The following is a 23,810-nucleotide window of genomic DNA, read 5'->3' as shown; positions in this document are numbered from 1 at the left end:
CTTGATTAATAACTGAAAACTTCCCCAATTGTTTGTTCCCACTTCCAATCTGGGAACAACTAGAGAAAGTACAACACACATCTGTAACCAATGACCTCTGCTTCTAGCCGGCTGCCTCCAACTTTTCCAGGCCAAGAGCCTCCAATCTGAGTATCCCTGCCTGTCTATTTGCTACAACATAAAGCTTTCCCACTCCTCGGTCTGCCTTGTGTTTCTGACAAACCCAAGTGATGGTGGCTGATTCCGCTGCTATAGAGCAAGTGCAGAATAAAGTCTGTTTTTTTCTCATTTGGGTGTCATTATTTCCACAGCACTGTGGCTGAAATAGGCTCTGTAGGCCAAATGGTTTCCAAATCATCCAGCTACCATTCATTCATTCATCTATTCACATAAGAAACACTTACAAAACCTTTAATGTGAGCTGCACTCCTTGCTGAGCGAAGGGGCAAGTGGGGCGGGACAGGGGGGCGGGGGGAAGATTTTTGACCTAGAGGACAGTCAGTAGCTTGACAACTAAAGAGAGGACCATGCACGACTCAGCAACCAAGTCCACGGGCATTACTGGACCGGGATTTGTGCTCCACAAAGTGGCATGCTAATTACCGGTTACATGAGATAACTTCCAGAAAGCATAACATGTTTACTTTAATAGTTGTCAACTTCAATGCAGATTAGAAAAAGGATCACTAGGGAGTTCCCGTCGTGGCGCAGTGGTTAACGATCCGGCGTTGCCGTGAGCTGTGGTGTAGGTTGCAGACGCGGCTCGGATCCCTAGTTGCTGTGGCTCTGGCGTAGGCCAGTGGCTACAGCTCCGATTCAACCCCTACCTGGGAACCTCCATATGCCGCAGGGGCGGCCCAAGAAATAGCAACAACAACAACAACAAAAGACAAAAAAAAAAAAAAAAAAAAAAAAAAAAGAAAAAGGATCGCTAGGATATTAAACTGTAAGATTTCAGATATTACTGCTTTAGGATGAGCCTGTATCTGTCAAACCCTAGTCAGGAGATAAAATCCACCCTTATTTTAACAGGGGAAACCTAATATAAATAATTGTTAAGAGGGTATTAAAAAGCTAAAAAGGCAAAAAGAGAACACTTAAGGTTATGATGCAGGAAGCTGCCACTCTGAGACTACTCATTTTAGACCCTGGAGGACCTTGGAGAGCTGAAACGCAAGACCTCTGACAAGAAGCTGCTGCTCAGTTAAAACCGGTGTCTCTGAGCTGAGTGGGGCCCTGTGGTCCAGGGGAACAGGCAGACATCTAGGGGTTACCAAGTGGTATGAAAAACTGTGACTCGAACACCAGCCTCTGCTGGGGTGAAGAGGTATTTGGAGCGTGGGGGTGAGCGTGGAAATAGGAATAGGAAGCAAAAGGGAAGCATTCAGAAAGGACCCAGCCCCTCCTTCTACCTGCTCTAGCTTTGCCATCTCCTTTTGGGCTCCACTGGCAGATCCCACTGGAGCCAGCTGGCAGAGAAATGGGGTTTGCTGAGTGCCAGCCAGCCCAGTTGCAAAAGCTGAGTATAGGGGAGTATTCAAATCTGAGGGAAAAAAAAGTAGGTTAATATGTGTTATAGTCTGCTCCTCGGGCCATTCAGCACACACGCACACACAGACACACACCCTCACACAGACTTCTAAACAGCATTATACTTCCCAGAAGAAAAACTCTACCTGACAAATTGCAAACATCCTTTGTAGAAAAGATGTTCTCACTCTTTCTCCAAAATTCCAGCAGGCCATTGTATCCGTTTTTGGTCTGGGAAACAGTGACACTATTCATCTCCTGTCAATCACACCTTGAATTTAGTCTTTAGACCCATCTGAATATTCTGTTACCTCAGGACTGCATAGCAAAGTCAACCCTCTTAAAAAAATGTACACAGTAATAACAGGAAGGAGGAGAGCGAAAAAATCAGTACACACACACACACCAAGGAATAATGAAAAATATGAACCACTCAGTAAGTTGTGTCTGTCACTGGTTGCAAGGCTGTAGATAATAAATTCATTTTTTCCCTTCACACTCCATGTTTCCTCTTTCCTCAACTGCTCAGGGTTAATAAGTGGTAGAGACCCAAAACTTTATGATCTCAAGGGTCAAAATCTTTCCCAGCTCTGAGGTTGTAGTTTTCCATTAGTTTGTCATTGGATATGGACGTGCTAAAGAAGCTGCCTTAGAGCATGCTCTGGGTTTGATCTCCCTCTCTGTCACCCACTGTGTGGGAAAAACACAAACCATGTATGTCCCTTTTGTTTGCAAGATCATACGCACCATCTGGGAGAGTAGACTTCTTTGCCTGTTGGTTTAGTGGTAAAATGACCAGACTCTTTCAGTTTCTACCTTAATGGGACTGGTGTGGTTTTCCCTGGTGGAACCACTCCCTCCTTGAGACCCCCAATCTCCAAACGACAGAACCGAGGGACAGGAAACAAAATGTCTGAGTGGGATTATCAGGTGTATCAGAGAGATACCTCTACCTCTGCCTGATTCCAGACCATACACTCCGCCCGTGCTGGGGGCAAGAGCCCCCTGCCTCCCCTAGTGCAGAGTGTAAGTTACATCTTGTCAGATGGAGTGCAGGTCCTGAGTCCTCAGCAGACCACCATACCACACTGCTCCCAGGTGACAGGGTGTGCGCTAAGACCAGGGAATTCCAGAGGTACAAGCCTAACGCTCCACTCCTTTTACCATGGAATGGGTTCATCTAGCAGAAGGAACGCTGTGCAGGTTACCAAATGGTGAATAAGACATTCCACCCGTCTAGGGATTGCGGTGTTGGCCAAGCACCGTGAAAAACTTCGAGCTTCTGCCCCGGGATGTAGGGAGCCGGGAAGTGCACTGTCCTCACCTTCACACTGAACTGGAGCTGGATGAACGTCAAATTCACAACTTTTTTCTTAGCTCACCAGAGAACTTTAAGGGCACACAGCAACCTAAACCTAAGGGGATTCAGAGAGAGAGGAAAAATGCACCTCATTTAATTGTTAGGAACATAGTCATATGAAATCAGTGTTTCTCACAAGTTCTAGGTACACGTCTCTAGATGGACAGAGACACACACACACCTAACTCCAGGGGCTTTTGATTTACTGTTTAGTATAAGGTTCAGATTAGGAGATGGCCTGGTTGGTGGTAAATTCTTCCAGGTTAATTGATAACTGCTTTTAACACATAAAAGGCAATTTCCTATGGGTCAAGCTAATGTTTCACCATATTCTAAATTAATGGCTGTTTTTTAAAAGTTACTAATTGGACAAAAGTTCCAATACTACAGTTATCATTTGAAAGTATAAGAAAATAGAAAAGGTATATGAAACAGATATTTATTACAGAACAATATTTTTAAACAGTATTTAAAGGCTTTAAACAAAAAAGCATAATTCCACACACTGACAATGATTTAGTAGCATGGCAATACCTTAGGCTGGAGAGAAATGTTTGTTCTTGATGAATTTACATATAATAAATTCTCATGACATTTGATTCCAAAATATATGCATGAAATGGTTTGACATGATTAACAATTTAAAGGAGACTATAAACATGAGGTCAGTGACTGGGAGAGCTGTATTTAAAAAAAATCAGAGATAAATAATTCTTTAGGAAGCAACCATGTACCTATGTACGTCTGAAGATCAAGGGTTAAAAATCCATTCCTGATGAATCCCATTAAGCAAAGGATGTATAACATCCATCACACATCTGTTCGAAAAACAGCATGTTTTCACAATTATACATTTCTTTACAAATAAACAACACTAATGACTAGAGAGAAACCAATAGAATGAGTTCCAAAATGTGCTCTCGCGAGGCATCCCTGAGCCCTATCTTAAGGCATCCATTTTAATCTTGGGGCTTTAAGAACATCTTCTTTGCTTTAATTGGCTTTATGTCTCCATTTTCATCTTCTTCATAATTGGCACGGTCTCTTTTTTTGGCAAACTTTTTCCCAATTGTCCCCACCAAGGTCTCATATCTGTTAAAATGATAAACACAAGTTTAGTTTCAAATAAAGAAGACAGGAATCAAGACTTGTCAAGAATATCAAACCAAATATGCAACAAAGAGTACGAAAAATCAACACTATGATTGACAGAAACCATCTGATTTAAAATTTATGAACTTCTCTACAAATGATCAAATTCTTTACTTTTTTTTTCTGGGTTAGTGTTCTAAATAAATCGAGATGTATATTTTAAAATATGAATTAGAAGCAGCACTAGAAATGAGCCCTCAACTGCCAGCCTGTGACAGGTGTGAACACTGCCCTGCCACCCAGGAAGCCCTACGTGCTGAGTACTCCCTTCAAAGGCTGGCAGACCACCTGACTGAGTGCCAATGGACGCTGTGGGCTCTAGGCTCAATTCTACAGCCGACCAAGGTAACAGTTACCTTCTGGCCATTTCTTCATCTGACACATCGAGCTCCACTGTTTCATCTTCAACTTCTTCTGCTTTGTTTTTAGCATTCATCTGAAGCATTAATTTCTAAAAAATACAGAAATGCTGACTAGCAGAGCTGGAAAAAGCTTGTTAAAGGAACTGGTGTCAAATGTACTTGAAAGCAAAGAAATAAAAGTTACAGCATCTACAGCACTAGTCAAAATTTCTAAGGGATTCTCTATAATACTTTATTTCCCAGTATGCTAACAGAAGCTAACTCTGAATTAAAAAAAAATAATCGGCAAAGCTCCAAAAGATTAGAATTACTGTTAATGAGTTTAAATTTTATTGTATTATTTTTGTTGGGGGGGGGCACACCTGTTGCACATGGAAGTTCCCAGGCTAGGGGTCAAATTGAAGCTGCAGCTGTAAGCCTACGCCACACCCACAACCGAAGCAACGCCAGGTCTGTGCAGGGCCTGTGACTTACACCACAGTTCACGGAAAATCCTGGATCCTTAACCCACTGTGTGAGGCCAGGGATTGAACCCGCATCCTCATGGATACGAGTCGCATTCTTAATCCATTGAGATACAAGGGAACTCCCTAAATTGTATTTTAGATCATAAATCTTAGTTACGTGTATCTAAAGCAGGCACACTGCTAGCTTTAGATAGGGGCAAGAAAAAATATAGTTTCAGATATCCTTTGAACTCCCCGTCTTTGAGCCAAATAGAAGAAATGCTGCAGTCAAATATAACTTTAAGTGCAGTTTTTGGTGGTGGTTGGGGAACAGGGAGGGCAAACTGCTAGAAGGATTGAAGGCTGGCTCTCGTATGATGGAGAGGAGGGTGGACAATGCACTGACTTTCACATGATGTCCATGTGCCTTGGGTCTATCCTCCCTCTCTTTTTCTTACATTTACCTTTTCTTTTCCCTTTCTCCCTTCCTTCCCCCACTCCTCTTTTTAGGGCTGCACCTAGAACATATGGAGGCTCCCAGACTAGGGGTTAAATTGAAGTGCAACTGCCTGCCAACACCACAGCCACAGCCACACGGGATCCCAGCCACATCTGCAAACTACACCAGAGTTCACAGCAATGTTGGATCCTTAACCCACTGAGCGAGGCCAGGGATCGAACCCACATCTTCATGGATACTAGCTGGGTTCATTACTGCTGAGCCACAGTGGGTACTCCACATTTATCTTTTCTTGATAGTTACCTTCTGACAGACTTAAAATAAAACAATTTCAAGAACACAAGCTCTGTGAGGGCCTACGTTTTGGTTCCCTGCTGGATTTCCAGTGTCTCAAAAGGGCTGAGGTACCACAGGTACAGAGTAAATATTTACTGAGTAAATTCACTCAATGGTGGGTGTCACCAGAAACACAGTATTAACAAATGTGTTCTAAGTACATCCTACTTATAACAAAGTAAGTGCTCTCAAGTTGCTATCACTCTTTTCATAACCAGGTACACCAAAGTCTTCTCACAATTCATGACAGCTCAGATCTGCAAGTCAAACGGTTCAAAACCCTCTTCCAGAGAGAATATATTCAGTGTTACAGGGTGCCAGTAGTTAAAGCCATTTCCTGATAATCTCTCACATTAAATTCGGGGGGCCAGATCAACCTCTTTCCCTGATGCACCGTACATACTCTGAAGTCCTTGTCCACCCAATACCCTGGTCTTTGGGCATCACCCACTCATAATCTTTGCTATCTTTTTTCCCTTTTACTCCACTGCCCCTTTTCTCTTTCTAATCTAAAGCTTTAGCCAGGCCAAAACCAAGGAAAGTATAGATTAAAAACAAACACCAAGGAAAGTATAGATTAAAAACAAAACCAAGGAAAGTGTTGATTTTGTGTAAAATTTAATACCTTAATTATCATGCCCCTTTAAAAAAAAAAAAAAAAAAAAAAAAAAGAAGAAAAGAAAACCAACCTATTATCCTTTAAATAACCTGGCATTTAGTTTGGTTAAGTGTGGCTCCTACAGGCATCCTTAGAGAAGCAGTTTTCAACCAGGGATGACTTTGCTCACCAAGGACCACTAGCATGTCTGGGATGTCTGGATACACTTTTGGTTGTCACAACCGGGTTGTATACGAATATCTAGTGGGCAGAAGGCAGAAGCCAAGGACGCTGCTCAACATCGTACCATGCACTGGACAGTACCCGCCACGAGGAATAATCTGGCCCCAAATGGTAACAGTGGCAGGGCTGAGAAACAGTGACTTCAAGTGACAGTTAGGAAACTAAAGCTTTCTGTCACAGCCTTCCATTTGGTTTGTCAAGTGCCTGACAGGATGGCTTTTAATAATGAGCCAGAGTTCTAATAATTATTTGTTAGATGAAGGCCTGTGCTTCTCTACAAACCTGAGGCAGGAAAATTAAAACGAATATATAAGGTGAATATTTACTTTTCATACCAACTTTGCAAAGATTCATTTAAAAATCTATTTACAAGCTTGGATTAGAACCAGTCCATTAAAAAGCCAAATTACTCAACTTTTAAGAAACATTTTTTTTTCCATTAGAAGAGATGCATTTATCGATGCCAGAAAATAATTTGCTGTAACAGCATCATATGAATAAAATCCTGATATTCCTGTAAAAGACCTGAGCTAAAATTCTAACACTTACAGCGGCACTGTCAGGGACTATATATACTGCTATATTAAATTATCTACTCAATCTGACCATAAAACTAGACTGCAACGCCTGCAATTTCCTTAAATAGCTATGGCGATATTTCAAGACTAGTTATTTTCTATATAATGAGGAGAAATGGTATCTTGTGGGGAAAAACCTAAACCCAATTATTAGCAGAAAGAATTCAATTGGAAAAATTTAAAATCTGAAGCAATTATATTTAATACCTCAACCTCGGGATTAAATCCTCTGAATGACATTCTTCCATAGAGAAGATCTTCACATAACAAGAAACTCTGCTCTTCTATTATGAAACTCCTAAATGAGAAAATAAACCTGTATTAATAGCATGTCTACTTGTAACCACACACCGCAAATAAAAGTCAAGATTTCAAATGAAAAACACTTCTCATGGCTCTCAGTGGAATCAAGTAAAAATACAGCAAGATTTCCAACCTAGGATTAGAAATAAAAACTGATGAATTTGGACAACAAAAGCCTTAGGAGGCATGGAGGCACAGCCTCTCCTAAACACTACATTTAATTTGCATGAATGCCTACACAACAGACAGACCTGAATTTTCCAAATGTGAAGCAAAGTTTCTTTGACAGTTACGCCCCCTCAACCAAGTTCTTATGAAATTCCCTGAAATTAGTGTCCTACGCACCTTTCAAAGAGTATGTAAGTTGGAGCTCTTAGCTATAAATAAGAACTGACCCTGGATGACTTAAGCAGAGAAATAATTCATTGGATACTGGATATCTCACAGAAGCACCAAGGGCTGAGTGAGAACAACTGGAAAATGGACAGAAATAAGAGTGGTGAGGTAGCTGACTCCAAACCAAAATCATGCTACAAAACCACCCCAGTGGAAACGACACTGCTGCTGAGAGGACTAAACACTGGACACCACAGAGGCCACTGCTGCTGCGGACACAAGATGCAGGTATGGATGTTTCAGTCTCTGAAAGGGATTCTCCTGCGAGTCATTAGTTCATGACCCCAATTCCAGGTAAGCATATCTGACTACAACCCCCTATCAACCATAAAGCAACCAGGGAAGCAAATACTTGCCTTTATGGCTTCTTTGGCAGGTTGCTTCCTGTCAAGCAATCTCACCCTGCTTTTTGTCAAGATTCACTCACTCATTCATTCACTCAGCAAACACTTAAACTGTGTGCTAGGCACTGTCCTATAGCTGGTGAGAGCCACCTTTGAGAAAGTCTCTGCTCTCACAGAGGTTACATTCTAGGGTGGTACCAGATAATAAATAAAAGATGCAACGATAATATATTAAAGATATATGTTACACAGTTATATAGCATTTATATGTAATAATATACAAAAACTAATTAAAAAAAGATACAATGGATGAACATGGAAGGAGCTTATTCCACTCCTGGCCATAGGGAGTAACTGGTACACACCAGCTCTCCCATAACCAATAAATTCAGGCACATGCTCTCTTGAACACTTCGTTCACCCCTTCCCATATACCTGTGGTGCCCTTTCAACTGCCCTGTTTCTTGCAGAGAGCAGGTGATAAAAATGTCACCGGTATCCCAAGGAAATCACCTCTTTCGGGAAAGCACCATACATATGTACTCAAGTATTCACAAGAGTCAAAAGATGGGCCCAAAGGCTAGGATTCATGGCAGGACCACTGCCCCTGAGAGGCCTTTCCCATGCGTTTCTAATGACCCAATAACTGTAACATTAACATAAAAAGGAGCATAGGTTTTTTTTGGTCTCTAGAAGCATAGTTTCAATGATGAGGAACACTACTGAGTTAGGAAATATGGGAAATATTCCAAAACTTAAACGTACACACTCTGTATTTTAATTTTCCTATTTTCATTAATGGGAGTCCATCATTTTAGAGCTAAAACACATGCAAGAAATTATCTCTTTGGTCTATTTTTTCAGGTAAGAAACTACTACTCAGAAAAAAAAAAATCACTTGCTTAAAGCCACAAATAACATGCATGGCAAAACAGGGCAAGAACTCACTGATGGGAAACAATTCTCCGTGGGTCTCTCTCACTTCTGCCCACCTAAATGGGCACCTAAATGTCCTTTCGTTCTGAACTGTCTTTTCAAGGATATCTGCACGGTGAATGGCTTTGAAAGGCAGCACTATTATCTTCCTTCTTCCTTTCAGCAAAGCACAGACTTGCTTAACGTGCAGTAACATAAAGATAACACCTTCCTCAGGGCCAAGGGCAAGTTTGTTAGCAGTCCAGTATCAAAGACTCAGGTTCCCTAAGCTCAGGCCTTCTCCGCTGTGGTGCAGATCAACAGGGGTTGCTGCATCATCTCCCCGGGGGTTAGGGGAAAGGAGGCCAGCTCGGTGCTCATGCTGCCTGCTGTGCTGTGAGTAATAAAGTCCTATCTCTGACTCAGCACTTGGATACCTTCCAGCGGTATACATGCAACTGGCAGGCTAACCTGTGAACGTGCAAGTAGGGGCAATCTCAGACCTCACAGTTCTTGAACTTCACCAGGCCATATATACAAGCACAGAAACACAATAGGCAACAATACTTTCTGAACATCCTATGGCAAAAGAGTAATTAAACTGGCACAACCTCTATCCTGGGGCACATCCGTCAGAGAAAAACAATATAGCAACAACATATCAAAACCTTTGACCTGGTAAGTTCTATTCCTAGGAGTTTATATTAAAGCATTTAATATTAGGTTCCCTGGAGACAGATTCTGAGACTGAGTCATGTGTACAAGTTTTATTGGGGAGCGTTATTTGGCAGATGGCTCCGTGTGAAAATGAAGACTGCAAGACCGGGCTGGGGAGAAGCTGATTTGCAGCGTGGCCACACCTCAGTGCCAACAAGGAGCTCTGGAGACAGGAAAGCCCAGCATCTGTTCCAAGCTGTGAGAAAGCAGACAGACCCTTATCTCCTTACACAGCCTGGTCATTGGCTAAGGGTGTCCCATGTGGGGAGACGTCAATGTCGAATTGCCCTAATAGTCACCTCTAAATTATAGCCCAATACAGCTAAACACTCTGCAGACTTCCGAAGCAGATATACGATGAAACCTCCATTTTCACAGATAGCAGTAACCCTCTGGAAAAATGCAGATGACACTACCAAGAAAATATTCACAATCACCAATGAGCAAAACGAGCGGGTGAATTTCCTAACACTCAAGTGTAAGGAAACACATATACTATTAACATTTACTGTGCTTTTATGCCTGGCTCTGTGGTCACCGCTTTACATGTATTATCTTGTTTGCTTCTTGCAATGTACGTGACATGCATTATTATCATACCTAATATACAAATGACAAAAGACAAGTTCAGTAACTTGCCCTAGATCACACGTAAGCAAGTGGGAGAGGCGGGCTTCAAACCCAGGCCTGCCCGCCTGTCTCCAGAGCCCATGCACTCAGTTAACCAATCCATTCCACTGTCTCCTTATTTGAGGTGTTAAAACAGACACACCAGAGCAACCTATCATCCCTTCACCCCTCTGATCTACCTCCCACTCTGCCCCCCCCCCCAACCAATACTTTGGGAGGCTGATCTGAACATAATACATGGGAGGGTTCCTTTGCCATCTGGAGCAGCTCCCTTCCTATGGGATTACTTGGGCTGGCTGAGCCCTAAAATAAAGGAGCAGCTCCTGTAGGACACTCTCCTCCACACAGCCTGTCTCCAGATTCAGTAACCACTCCCCGCCCTTGACCCTCCAGATCCGCCAGTAATTGTGTAAATCACTTCTGTTATGCAAGCCACTGAGAAGCTGCACTGTCCACACTGGCTTTCCTATATCTGCCCACACTATGGCGGTCTCTGTTACATGCTTCTCAAATTATCCAATTTGACAGTGTCGTCTCTTCCTGCCAATATCCTAAACTGATATGCACTTGTATACATAAATAGGATACTGAACGATGACAAAAGGTTATTATTTTCTACAACAGTCTGAAAGTTTGTATGCCTTCCCTCCCTCCAATTTATATACTGAAAACCTAACCCCCAAAGATGATGGCACTAGGACATGAGGCCTCTGAGAGGTGCTTAAGTCATGAGCATGGGGCCTTCAAGAATGGGACTGGGGTCTTACGAAAGAGACCCCAGAGAGATGCCTAGACCATTCCACCAGGTGAAGACACAGCAGGAGGGTTCTGGTGATGAAACAGGAAGGGGGCCATCTAAAACATGACCATGCTGGTATCTTGATTTTGGACTTCCGGTCTCCAGGACTGCGACAAATAAATTTCTGTGGTTTATGGGCTACCCACGTTGAGGTATTTTGCTACAGTACCTGAGGAGGCCAAGAAAAGTACCTGCCTAGGAAAGGAATTTAAAGGTCATTTTTCTGGGACTAATATGCTGTGTTTTTTGGGAGGGGGGAAATAATACTGAAAACAAGATATAAATTGTCTTGCTGGAGTCCCTGTCATGGCTCAGCAGGTTACAAATCTGACTAGTATCTATGAGGATGAGGGTCTGATCCCTGGTCTCACTCAGTGGGTTAAAGGAACTGGTGTGAGCTGTAGGTTGCTCATGCAGACTGAACCCCAAGGTGCTGTGGTTGTGGTTGTGGTGTAGGCGGGCAGCTGCAGCTCCGATTCAATGGGAATGTCCATATGCTGTGGCTGCAGCCCTAAAAAAGAGGGGAAAAAAAACAAATCCCCAAACAACCTGTCTTGCTTTTCAGTAATAATAAGTAACAAAACATCTGGGATACTTTGAACAAGTTTAGCCAAGGCATAAAATTAAATAACAGCTCCTTACCAGTAATGGTCCCTTCTTCCTACAACCCCACTCCCAAATCCATACCATCTCCAGCATCATCCTTTCCTCTCCCACTAATATCTTGCTCTGAGAAGCAACAGAGTAAACAAAGTACTTTTCTTCCATGCCTTCTGGTCAGACGTCTATCTTTAGAGAAGGATGTCTGACCTTCCAAAAAGATCCAGAGAAGGTCAGCCAAATAAACAATGGAAAATAATGTGCTAAAAAATTAATTATAAGGCATAGAAAGGAAAAACATAAATGTGCCTCAAGATAATAAGCAGCATCTTCCGTCATTTGATGAAGTTTAAGTAAAGGTACCATACCACAGAGCTCACTAAGGTTAAGAAAGCATCAAGGCGAAATGATAAATAGCTTCCAAGAGAATTTAGATAAATTAATTGATGATGCAAATCCATTAATCCTTCATTCACAATCATTTATCATATATCAACCAAGCTTAGCGGTGGAAGAGAAAAGATGTAGTGTGTTATCCAGATTCAGCAACAACTAGCTAGTGACCCTGGGCCAAGTTACCCTCCCTTAAGCCTATTTCCCCAACTAAAAAATGGATAGAATGATAGGGGGCAGTTCTCAAGTCTGCTATGAGGAAAAAATGGAGATGTAAAGTGCTTAGCCCCACTCCTAACACACACTATAGACCCAGTACATGTTAGCTAAGACGGCTGGTGCTACAAGTACAAATTTTTATCGAAGAAAAGAAACGAAAAACTCTTGACCTGCCTTTACAAAGCTCTTACTAAAACCAAACTGAAGAGGCCTGAAGTGCACATCTAATTTTCAGAGCTTAATACAACAGAAAGCACATTAAGATTCTCATAAAAGTCCCCAGTCATTACCAGAGACATAAGAGCAAGATTCCTTTATTCAGTGTTGAAAAAAAAAAAAAGAACGATGTTATAAATAATGGCTGAGGACTCATTAAAAAACTATATATATATCCAAGTAGATCTCTTACATTCCTTTTTTTTTTTTTTTGCTCTTTAGGGTAGCACTTGCAGCAATGGAAGTTCCCAGGCTAGGGTGTTGAACTGGAGCTGCAGGTGCTGGCCTACACCACAGCCACAGCAATGGAGCATCCGAGCTGCATCTGCAACCTACGCCACAGCTCACAGCAATGCTGGATGGATCCTTAACACACTGAGCAGGGCCAGGGATCGAACCTTCATCCTCATGGATACCAGTCGGGTTTGTAACATGCTGAGCCACAGTGGGAACTCCTAGAACTCTTACATTCTTAACAATTAAAAAAAAAATTTGTGGATTTCCCCTGTGGCACAGTGGATCTGGTGCTGTCATTGCAGTGGCTTGTGTCACTGCAGTGGTGTGGGTTCTATCCCTAGCTTGGGAATGTCTACATGCTGCAGGTGTGGCCAGAAAAAAGTTGCAAGGCTAACGCTAACTCAAGAAACTGAATAGATACACTATTTCATGAGTTTTATGCCAGTGGAGTGATGAATCATATTTACGGGGATTTCCCTTTGAATGCCAAAAGCTTCATAAAGAAACCTACTCTTTTTCTTTAAGCTCAGGCAAATCCAAGTACCAGTGCTCTTCACTAATAATTTTCTTTTCTTCCTCTTCTAGTTGTTTCTTGGTTTCCGAGTCCAGTCCCCTTTGCATGAACTGTCAAAACAAAATAAAATCAGTGTCAGCAACTAATTTTTCCAACTTTGAGTTGAGGAAAACTCAACTTGCCCTCCCTCATTTCTCTGAGAATCTCAGAAGAGGAGGGGGGATGACGACCAAGCAGCTTAGGCCTGCCCTTGATAACATCACACTAGGATACAGCCTGCTATAGCACGTCAAAAAGCAGCAGGTGCACTTCCTTCAGAAGACTTTAAAAGGACTTTACCATATTTTAGTTCTTCTGATTTAATAAAACAGGCAACAAAAAGCTATATCCAATAAATACTACATTAGATATTTCAGTTTTACACAGTGGACAGAGAGGACAGCCTAAGACAAAAGACTGATCCACAGAGCAGGGCAGGCAGGTGGAGATAGAAAGTGAGTGGGAGCTCCCATTGTGGCTCAGCAGTGATGAATCAGACTAGTATCCATGAGGAATTGGGTTCCATCCCTGGCACCACTTGATGCATTAAGGATCTGGTGTTGCCGTGAGCTGTGGTGTAGGTCGCAGACATGGCTCAGATCTGGCACGCTGTGATGCAGGCCAGCAGCTGTGATTCCAATTTCTTCCTAGCCTGAGAATTTCCATATGCCACAGATGTGGCCCTAAAAAGCAAAAAAAAAAAAAAAAAAAAAAAGGAGAGAAGAAATCCTCAGCTGGGAGTTCCCTGGTGGTCTAGTGGTTAGAATTCAGCATTTTCACTGCTGTGGCCCAGGTTCAATCCTTGGTCTGGAACCTGAGATCTGAGATTCCACCCACATCAAGCACTGCATGCCATGGCTAAATAAATAAATAATTTTAAAAAAAGAAAGAAAGGGGGGGGGAGGAGGGAAAAAGAGAGGAGGGGACTCAGCACTTTCTCAGTCTCTCTCTGACCCAAGGAGCCCAACGGTCTTTGCAGCTGCTGATCTTGATCTGCAATGCTCAAGTTCTCCCACCTGGGCAACGCCTAGCCCTTCTGACTGAGGTAAAGCTACTCCAACTCTGCAATCATCCCTGCAGGTGCAAACAGCATCTCTTTCTTAGAAACTTCTCATGGCAGCCGTAACTAGTCTCACATATTTTGAGACTCGGTCTCCCCTGCAGACCTTCGGGGCAGGGACTGTGTCTGGATCATCTCCTCCATCAGTACCAGGATGGCGGATGATGTGCTGTAAGGGCCCTGCGAACACAGACTGAAGCCGAGCTCCATCTAGAAGCCTGCTGCTCTTCACCTACATCTATCCTCTGAAATGCGTATCTGCTCTACGGCTGCTCTTGATTCTAAAGGCTGCAGAAGCTCAACTCAAAACAGACCAATGCAGAAAATAGCAGTCTTGCTTGCAAGACTCTCTCTAGCACAAAAAGGGACAGGTGAACAAACCAAGAAGGTAACTGTAGCAAATTGATAAAGTATCAGTGGGGGGGTGGGGATAAATTCAGAAAACATCCAGGAGTCTCCCAGAGGTTAGGTCTGTGGTTCCTCTGGTCTCTATTTATCCTCATTTCTTTCCCTTGCCCAGGCTCCCTCTAGTCTAGCTCTTCCAAAACACAAGCAGTTTTAGACATAAGGTCTTTACCAATGCCTACTAAATGAAATGACAACACTCGAAAAATGTTTTACAAACAAAATATAGTGATAAGATCAAATTCTGATGAGGATGCAGAGAAAATGAATCCATCCTGCACTGATGGTGGGCAAGGAAAATGGTGTAACTTCTGGGGAAACCAGCTTGATAGTTTCTTCCCCAAATAAACAAGCACTTACCATATGACCTAGCAATTGTCCTCTTGGGCATTTACTCCAGAGAAATGAACGCTTACATTCACTCAAAAAATTATACAGAAATATTCACAGCGGCTCTACACTGGAAACAACCAAAATACTCTTAGACAAGTGAATCATTAAGTACTATGGTACTGGCATAGCAAAGAATTCTACTCAGCAATAAAAAGGAACTGTTGATATACTCAACAACCTAGAAGGATCTCAAGTGAATTATGCTGAGTGAAAAAAGTCAATTTCAGGAGTTCCCATTGTGCGTGAACCTGACCAGTATCCATGAGGATGCGGGTTTGACCCCTGGCCCTGTTCAGTGGGTTAAGGATCTGGCATTGCTATGAGCTGTGGTGTAGGCCGCAGACATAGCTCGGATCCCATGTTGCTATAACAGTGGTGTAGGCCGGTGGCCACAGCTCCAATTCGAACCCTAGCCTGGGAACTTCTATATGCTGTGGGTGTGGCCCTAAAAAGACAAAAAGAAAAAAAAAGTCAATTTCAAAAGGTTACATAACATCTTTGAAATAACAAAGTTATAGGAATGGAGAACAAGCCCCTTGCTGGAATTCAGGGATGGCAGAAGGGAGTGGGTGTGGCTACAAAGGGGTAGCTGGAGGGAAATGTTCTGGTGACAGAACAGTTTTGTATCTTGAATGTGATGGCAGACACATACCTCTACACACGATAAACTCTCTCTCACACACGCCCTCTGCACACATGGAGGAGTGCATCCGAAGTGGGGAAAGCTGAGTTGGCTCTGAGGGTTGTACCACTGTTTACCTCCCGGCTTGGCACTGTTCTCCAGTGATGTGGGACAGGAAGGAGAAGGCTGCAGAGCATCTCCCCGTGCACTGTCTGCAGCTGCTTGTGAATCTATCATTCTTTTAAATAATCTTAAAAGAAATGTTTGCAGTCTATCTAAAGTGTTTTGCAGTCCTCATCCTTTTACATCTTTGTCTATATCCTCACTACAGGAAAGAAACTGGCAATTTCTGGAAAGTGTACCCTGCACTTCTCAGTCCTTCTGTCTCTACTACTCAACATCGCGTTTCAGTTTTCTGCCTGGCAAAATATTCCCCAGGAAAGGCACAGAACATGTGTCTTTTGGCCTTCCGTGACTCTTCTGGCCAAGCTTTCCCCAGGCGTGTTCCCCAAAGAGAAAATCTTTCCCTACTTCTAGGACAGTCTTAGGAACATCGGCTTATTTTCATTATGATTCTTCTGTGCCTCCTAAAAGACTGAAACTATGAACAGCAGACCATGTCTCTCGTTCATACCATGTTACTGGTACTCAGACTGCACTTGGTACATAGGAAGAGCTCAATACAGGTTCTCTGAATATGAGTCTAGAGTTGTCTTATTTTTTCAGACTCCCTTTTTTGAATGGTTCTCTTTAAACCCAGATGCCTCATTTCATCACACATTCATGGTGAAATGCAGTAATCCTGCCTAACTGCCCTTTTACCTCTCATTTTTAGTTAAGTAGCTATTATTTACGGTATACAAAATACATGCACACTGTTCTGTACACATGGAAAGGATAGACTATCCCGTGAATAGGAATCAAGCAACTCCGCAATTCTCCTGACTCTACAGTATCTAAGGACATGTCCTAGAGCTAGTGATTTCACTTTACTCACAACTGAGGGCCGAGAGCATGTAGTATGAACTAGTACAGTCCATAGGCTGGATGAATATTGTTGTAAATAATGAAGTTTTATTAGAACAAAGCCATGCTCATTTGATTCTGAGCTATGATGGTAGGGTTGAGTAGTTGTAACAGTGGCTGTTTGGCCCACAAAACTAAAGACTTTTCCCAGAAAAAGTTCACTAATTTTTGTCTTAAGAGTCCAAAAGAGCACAAGTCACTGACGAGTGACTTTCTATAAACATTCCATCATACCGACAGACCTTCCACATACATCCTTTAACTTTCTACTTCCTGTCAGGAGTACCCTCCAGCCTCCAATAGCTGACCAGGACAGAGGACTTCAAGCACACTAGGAAACAAATGAGTCAGTATTAAATCCTCAACCTTCTCATTCTTGCTCTGTTCTTAGCTCTGGCTGAACAGCTCTGCCAGACAAGGATAAGGCAACCTAATATAGCAGTTCCATTCCTTCTCATAGGCTTACCCTCCTCCATCTGTACTGTGTCTCCTGCAATCCTGCTATTAAATTCTTTCTTGTCAATGGTCAAAATTGCTAATCCAACTAGAGAACCTGGGTAAGTTTTTTTCCCTCTCTCCTTTGCCTCCAATGTCCACCTGAATCTTCCTCAATGCAGGTGAAATTTTTTTTTTCTTTTAACTTCTTCCTTCCTACCCCCCAAATTAGATTGTTGGTTTGAGCCATAATCACTCAGCACATCTCCATTTGACTTTTTTTTTTGGTCTTTTTAGGGCAGCACCTGTGGCATATGGAGGTTCCCAGGCTAGGGGTCGAATTGGAGCTGTAGCTGCACAGCCACAGCAATGTCAGATCCAAGCCGCACTTGCGACCTACACCACAGCTCACAGCAACACTGGATCCTTAACCCACTGAGAGGCCAGGGATTGAACCTGCGTCCCACGGATGCTAGTCAGATTTGTTTCTGTTGAGCCACGACAGGAACTCCTCCATTTGACTTATTCCAAGAGCTAAAACAACTGCTGCTAAAATCATTTCAATGCCTGCACTGCCAATCCACTTCTTTGAAATCTACATGATTACAAACCATAAGCAAATGACTCTGTTCAGTAATGATTCAAATTTTGTTAATATGCCTGTAAGTAGTACTTTAGAAACTAAATTACACTATGATTTATCCTCCACCCTCATCTTATTCATCCCTAGTTACACTCTAGCTCAACACCATTCATGTCTTGCACATGCAACATTTACTCTCTAATCTTTCAAGAGATTATACATTTCTTGCTTTCTTTTATTGGAAACTCCATTATTCTCTAAACATGGTATCTAACAGTTTGCATCTATGAGGGGGTGTTTAGCAACAAGCAGTACAGAGTAGTAATTAAGGGCTAGGGCTTTGGAGCCAGACTGCTTGAGTTTAAGTTCTGTCTACACTCTTTATTAGAAGTGTAACTTTTTTTTTTTGGTCTTTTTAGGGCTGCACCAACGGCATATGGAAGTTCCTAGGCTAGGAATCAAATCAGATGCAGCTGCTGGTCTCCACCACAGCTACAGCAAGGTGAGATCTGAGCCATGTCTGCGACCTACACCACAGCTCATGGCAATGCCAGATCCTTAACCCACTGACCGAGGCCAGGGATTGAACCTGTATTCTCATGGATACTAGTTGGGTTCGTTATCCTGAGCCACAACAAGAACTCCAGTAGTGTAACTTTGAACAAATTACTTGCTTTTTGTTTCAGGTGCCTCAGATGTAAGAGAGGGATAATAACTGTACCCATTTAAAAAGGTTGTTATGGGGATTTCATGGGTTATTAAGTGGATTTCATGCAAAGCAATTACAACAGTGTCCAGCACAAAGCAAGGACTATAGATGTTTGCTACTTCTATTATTTAAGTTTTAAGGCCTGTCTATTCCTCCTGTTTTAATTCCTATATTTATTTTATCTATTTTTGCCTCCCCTCCCCAATCTGAAATTAGTATGTTTAAATTAATCCAACTTCAAATCTGGAAATCAATTTTGTTTAAAGTTCTGGGTGACATAATTCACTTTCACCTAAAGTATTAAAATTCTCTCCATTCCCATCACCACTCAAACCTTTCACCCAGATCAGATCTAGCTGGTCGTTAAGACTGTAATTTGGACCCCTGTTGGGTCTTTCTTTCACCAATGTATTTTCTCCACAGGACAGTAAAAGTTATGGTGACAAGAAAGAAGCACAGCTAATGCTACTTTGCTCCGTGTTCAATAGCTTCGCAATGACACAAGATTAAAAAACAAAACAAATCTTAACCTAGCCTAAAATTCCTTACATGCTGCAACTACTGGTTCATTTTCCAGGCCCATTTCCTGCTGCTTGCCTTTCACACATACCGAATGACTTTTAGTTTCCGGAAAAAAAAACGGATTTGGGGGGAGTTTGCCCCTCAGACTTCTGAATTCGCTTTCCCATTCGTCTATGTCTCTATAGCCCCCTTGCCCCCCAACCCCCACCCTTCAGTCTTAACTCTACTCCACCACTTGCAGAAGCTCAAGTACTTTGCCGGAGCTTCCGGCGCTTCTAGCATCACTGCACTTAGTACGCTGTATCCTAACTGCCTGCTTACGTGTCTGTCTCTCCTGTGGGACCAAGAACTTTGTGAGAGATTCCGCTGGATTCATTATCCTGTTCCCAGTGGCTAACCTAGAGCAGGCGTTAAGTGAATGAATGAACGCGAGAGCAGGAAGTCCCCTGCGCTCGCCGTACGCCCGCTGCCTGCGCCCCAGCCAAGTCTGGAAGGCCAGGTATCCCTGCCGCCAGGCCCGCTTCTCTCGCGTCCTCGTACCTTCATGCGCAGCAGGTTCTTGGACAACTTAGTCTTGCGCTCGGCCGCCATTCTGAGTCCCGTCCGGCGCCGCGCTCCGCCCCTTGGCTCGCCGCGCATGCGCCAGGCTGCGTGCGTATCGGCGTCGTATTACGTAGCCCGCGTTCTCCCGCCCCTTGGCTCCGCCCCCGTTTCTCGCGTTCCAAAGCTGCCCGCGCTTTTCGCGCTTCGCCTCAGCGAGCGCTCGCTTCGAGAAGCAGCTTAGGGTAAAGGCACAGACACCTAAGCAGGCGTGAGATCGTTGTGACGCCAGGAGGGAGACCCCAAAAGGCCGCAGTCGAAGGAAGCCCGAGTCCCGGCTGCTGTCGGCCTTCCCTGAGGGCTTTGGCTGGGCTCCTCGGGCCGCGCGCCATCTGAGCGCATCCCGCCTCACGGACCTTGTCCTGCCGCGCCGACCCGGTCACCCTGGTGAGACCTTTGAAACACTTGCCGCACCAGCCATCCGGTCCGGACCGTTTCCTTCACGTGTTTCTAACGTGGCTGGTGGGCTTTCTATGTTCTGCATCACTTTACACATAGTAGTTCGTTTTACATTCACAATAATCCTAGGGAGTGGTCATTATCCCCTTGTTGCAGTTGAGTAAACTGAGGTAAAGGCAGGTTCCGGAACCAGCCCAAAGCCAGAGTAAGGGAGGTAGGATAAACCCAGGTGGTCTGGCTTCAGAATGGCCCTTACAAACGTGTTTAATTCACCTGTTAACTAGGGTGTGCGTCTTTGAACCTAAATGACCTTTCTCTAAAACAGGAGGACTATGAGTGTGAGAAGATACCCTTGTTTTCATCTGAAGAATTAAAAGAATATTGCAAAAATGATAGCTGTAATGCTCTGTGTACCACTTAAAGACAGTTTTTAGGGAGTTCCCGTTGTGACCCATTAGTATCCATGAGGATGTGGCTTGGATCCCTGGCCTTGTTCACTGGGTTTAGGATCTGACATTGCCGTGAGCTGTGCTGTAGATTGAAGATGTGGATCGGATCTAGCGTTGCTGTGGCTGTGGTGTAGGCTGACACCTGTAGCTCTGATTCAACCCCTGGTCTGGGGACTTCCATATGCCTTCAGGTGTGGCCCTAAAAAGCAAAAACAAAAAAAAAATTTTTTTTTCATTTGTAGGTGCTACACTTTGGAAAACACAGCCTAATAATTTTTCAGCTGATTGTGGGCACTGTGTCAAATTCTTATGCTAGGTACCACATGTGTATTATTAATCCCCATAAGAATGCTGAAGAGAGTATTGTCATCATATAGTTTGGGATCCTGAGGCCCAGAGAGGTTAAGGGACTTATTAGAGTTTACACAGCTAATTAGCGTTAGAGCCTAGATTGGTGAAAGAACTGACACTAAATAAAAGCATGGCTATGCCCTGGCAGGTTTTCTGCGAGGAGTAAGTAAAATCATTATAATGTAAGTGGTTATAGAAACTTGTTTATTCACATCTGCATGTGAGACCCTGGGCTGATCTCTTCAGCTACAATGCTGTATAGAAACACATGGCCTCCCTTTCCTGGAGCTGACATTATGGTAAGTGACATGGCAGAAAGAAAATGATGATGTGATAGAGTGATATGGTGATCTGGAATGGCTCTTGACAGATGATAGTGCCAAAGCTTGAAAGTTGAGAAAAATTTGCTCTATGAAGGGTAGAATGTGGTAAGAAGAGGGAATAGCGGAGTTCCCGTAGTGGCGCAGTGGTTAACAAATCCGACTAGGAACCATGAGGTTGCGGGTTCGGTCCCTGCCCTTGCTCAGTGGGTTAACGATCCGGCGTTGCCGTGAGCTGTGGGGTAGGTTGCAGACGCGGCTCGGATCCTGAGTTGCTGTGGCTCTGGCGTAGGCCAGTGGCTACAGCTCCGATTTGACCCCTAGCCTGGGAACCTCTATATGCCGCGGGAGCGGCCCAAAGAAATAGCAAAAAGACAAAAAAAAAAAAAAAAAGAAGACGAGGGAATAGCAACTGTCAAGGTCTTGAAATGAGGAGATGAGTTGTCATAGAGTTTACAAGTGGAAACAAGAGAGGTAATCACATATTGCGGGTTGAATTGTGTTCTTCCGAAATTCCTCAGACTTTTGTCTCAGAAGGAGGCTGTATTTGCAAACAGGATCTGAAGAAGGTGATTAAGTTAAAACGAGCCCCTTGGTCCTAATCCAGTTTGACTGACGTCTTTATAAGAAGAAATGTCAACACACAGGCAGACACCAGGAATGCACATGCCTGGAGGAAAGGCCATTTGAGGAAACAGTGAGAAGGCAGTCATTTTACAGCCAAGGAGAGAGGCCTCAGGAGAAACCAAACCTGCCTACACCTTCACCTTGAACTTCTAACCTCTAGAACTGTGAGGAAATTAAGTTTTGTGGTTTAAGCCACCCAGTCGTACTCTTTTGTTATGGCAGCCCTAGCAACCTAATATGACACAAAAGTAGCTATAGATTACAGCTGTAGTAAGAGCCCTTTGTGAAAAGCATGGGGTTCATGAGAGGGCATAGCATATGCACCTAAACCATTCTTGACGGGAATAGGGAAGGACTCTTAAAGGTGTGACAGTTAAGGAGTTCCTGCTGTGGTGTAGGGGTCAAGGAATGGGCTTGTTTCCCAGGCAGTGTGGGTTTAATCCCCAGCCTCTTTGTGCGGTGGGTTAAGGATCCAGCTTTGTTGCAGCTATGGTGTAGCTTGCAGCTGTGGCTCAGATTCGGTCACTGACCCAGAAACTTCTATATGTTGTGGGTGCAGCTGAAAAAGAGAAAAAAAAGGGGGTGACATTTAAGTAGAGATATGAAAGGGGGGAGTTAGCCTGGGGCAAAACTTTCCAATCATTTAGTTTTGTGCTACCTTAACTCCCATTCATCCAACGAAAGTTTTCATCTTGCAAAACTGAAACTCTGCCTGTTGAACAATAACTTATCATTCCCTCCTCCCCTGGCAATCACTATTCTACTTTCTGCCTCTATGAATTTGATTTCTGTTCAGGATTTTGAAAGGAGTTCTGTGGGAGCAGAGGTGAAGAAGTGATTCATTCTGCCATCTGCATCCAGGAAACAGAGCTGACTCTGAACTAGATCTTCAGGGATAGCCATCCTGGGTTGTAAAACCTAAGGGGAAACAGTTCCTGACAGGAGTAAGAGCAAATGTACACCAACTAAGGATACTAGAAGTCCCACATCTTCCCTTTGGACCTCTGTTGTTACCAGTTTGCTTGTATACTGGATTCTGATTCATTTTCCTAAAACACCTACTTCATCGTGGTAACTCTCCTTCTCCACAATTTACTGTGACTATTATTGTCTGAGGGATAAAGGTCAAATTCATCAACCTTCAAAATTATACATTTTTAAATTAGAAATGATTTATGAGTAATAATGTAGGGATTTTTGTTTGTTTGTTTCTGGCTTTTTAGGGCTGCTCCCACAGATATGGAGGTTTCTAGGCTAGGGGTTGAACTGGAGCTACAGCTACTGGCCTACACCACAGCCACGGCAACTTGGGATCCAAACCGCATCTGTGATGTGCACCATAGCTCATGGCAATGCTGGATCCTTAACCCACTGAACGAGGCCAGAGACTGAACCTGCATCCTCATGGATACTGGTTGGATTCATTACCACTGAGCCATGATGGGAACTCCTGTAGTTTAATTTGGAGTTAAACTCCCAGACAGGGAAGATATCCCCTTGATCTCTCTATGCTATTGAATTATAGTATACAGAAGATACACAGCCAAGGAAACATCGTTTTGGGGCAAGAGATTTTTTTATAAGTCTTAGCAAAATTCTGAATGCTTTCTTAATGGAATTTGTTGGAAGTCTTGAAACCTCTAGTTTCTTCCAATTGCTAGATTCCTCAAGAAAAGTTCCCCTTGGTCTCTTCACTCTTTTAACTAATCATGTCTGAGATTGTGCAGCCTAGTACAGTAAGCCTAATCATATGTTGCTACTGAGCATTTGAAATGTGGCTAATGTGACTAAGTAATAGAATATTTAAATTTAATTAAATTTAAAAACTAGCAGTTTCAAGTATTTTTCTGTTATACACATTTTATTGTTTTTGGAGGATTGCATTTCACTTTAACGTTTGAAAATTTAGCGTTTGCATTTAG

At 43.1% G+C, this 23,810-nt stretch overlaps 1 protein-coding gene and 1 long non-coding RNA gene across 2 annotated transcripts in view; one reads left to right on the top strand and one right to left on the bottom strand.

Moving 5' to 3' along the window:
- On the bottom strand, positions 3,313-19,812 carry MPHOSPH6 (M-phase phosphoprotein 6). The gene is made up of 5 exons (XM_021097043.1): positions 19,683-19,812; positions 13,346-13,458; positions 7,273-7,363; positions 4,399-4,493; positions 3,313-3,982 (listed from the first exon to the last, which is right to left on the bottom strand). The coding sequence occupies exons 1-5, from the start codon at positions 19,779-19,781 to the stop codon at positions 3,850-3,852; spliced, it is 531 nt and encodes a 176-aa protein (XP_020952702.1). The 5' UTR covers positions 19,782-19,812; the 3' UTR covers positions 3,313-3,849.
- LOC102166616 overlaps positions 19,830-23,810 on the top strand; it is a 395,732-nt gene continuing 391,751 nt past the window's right edge. Inside the window, exon 1 of the long non-coding RNA XR_002345296.1 lies at positions 19,830-20,129. This is a non-coding gene — a long non-coding RNA (uncharacterized LOC102166616). The remainder of the gene's footprint in view (positions 20,130-23,810) is intronic.

Source organism: Sus scrofa, chromosome 6 (genome assembly GCF_000003025.6).
Source record: "Sus scrofa isolate TJ Tabasco breed Duroc chromosome 6, Sscrofa11.1, whole genome shotgun sequence".
Lineage (NCBI taxonomy): Eukaryota > Metazoa > Chordata > Mammalia > Artiodactyla > Suidae > Sus > Sus scrofa.
Note: the sequence above shows the minus strand (reverse complement) of the source record. Positions and strands in the feature narration are given on the sequence as shown.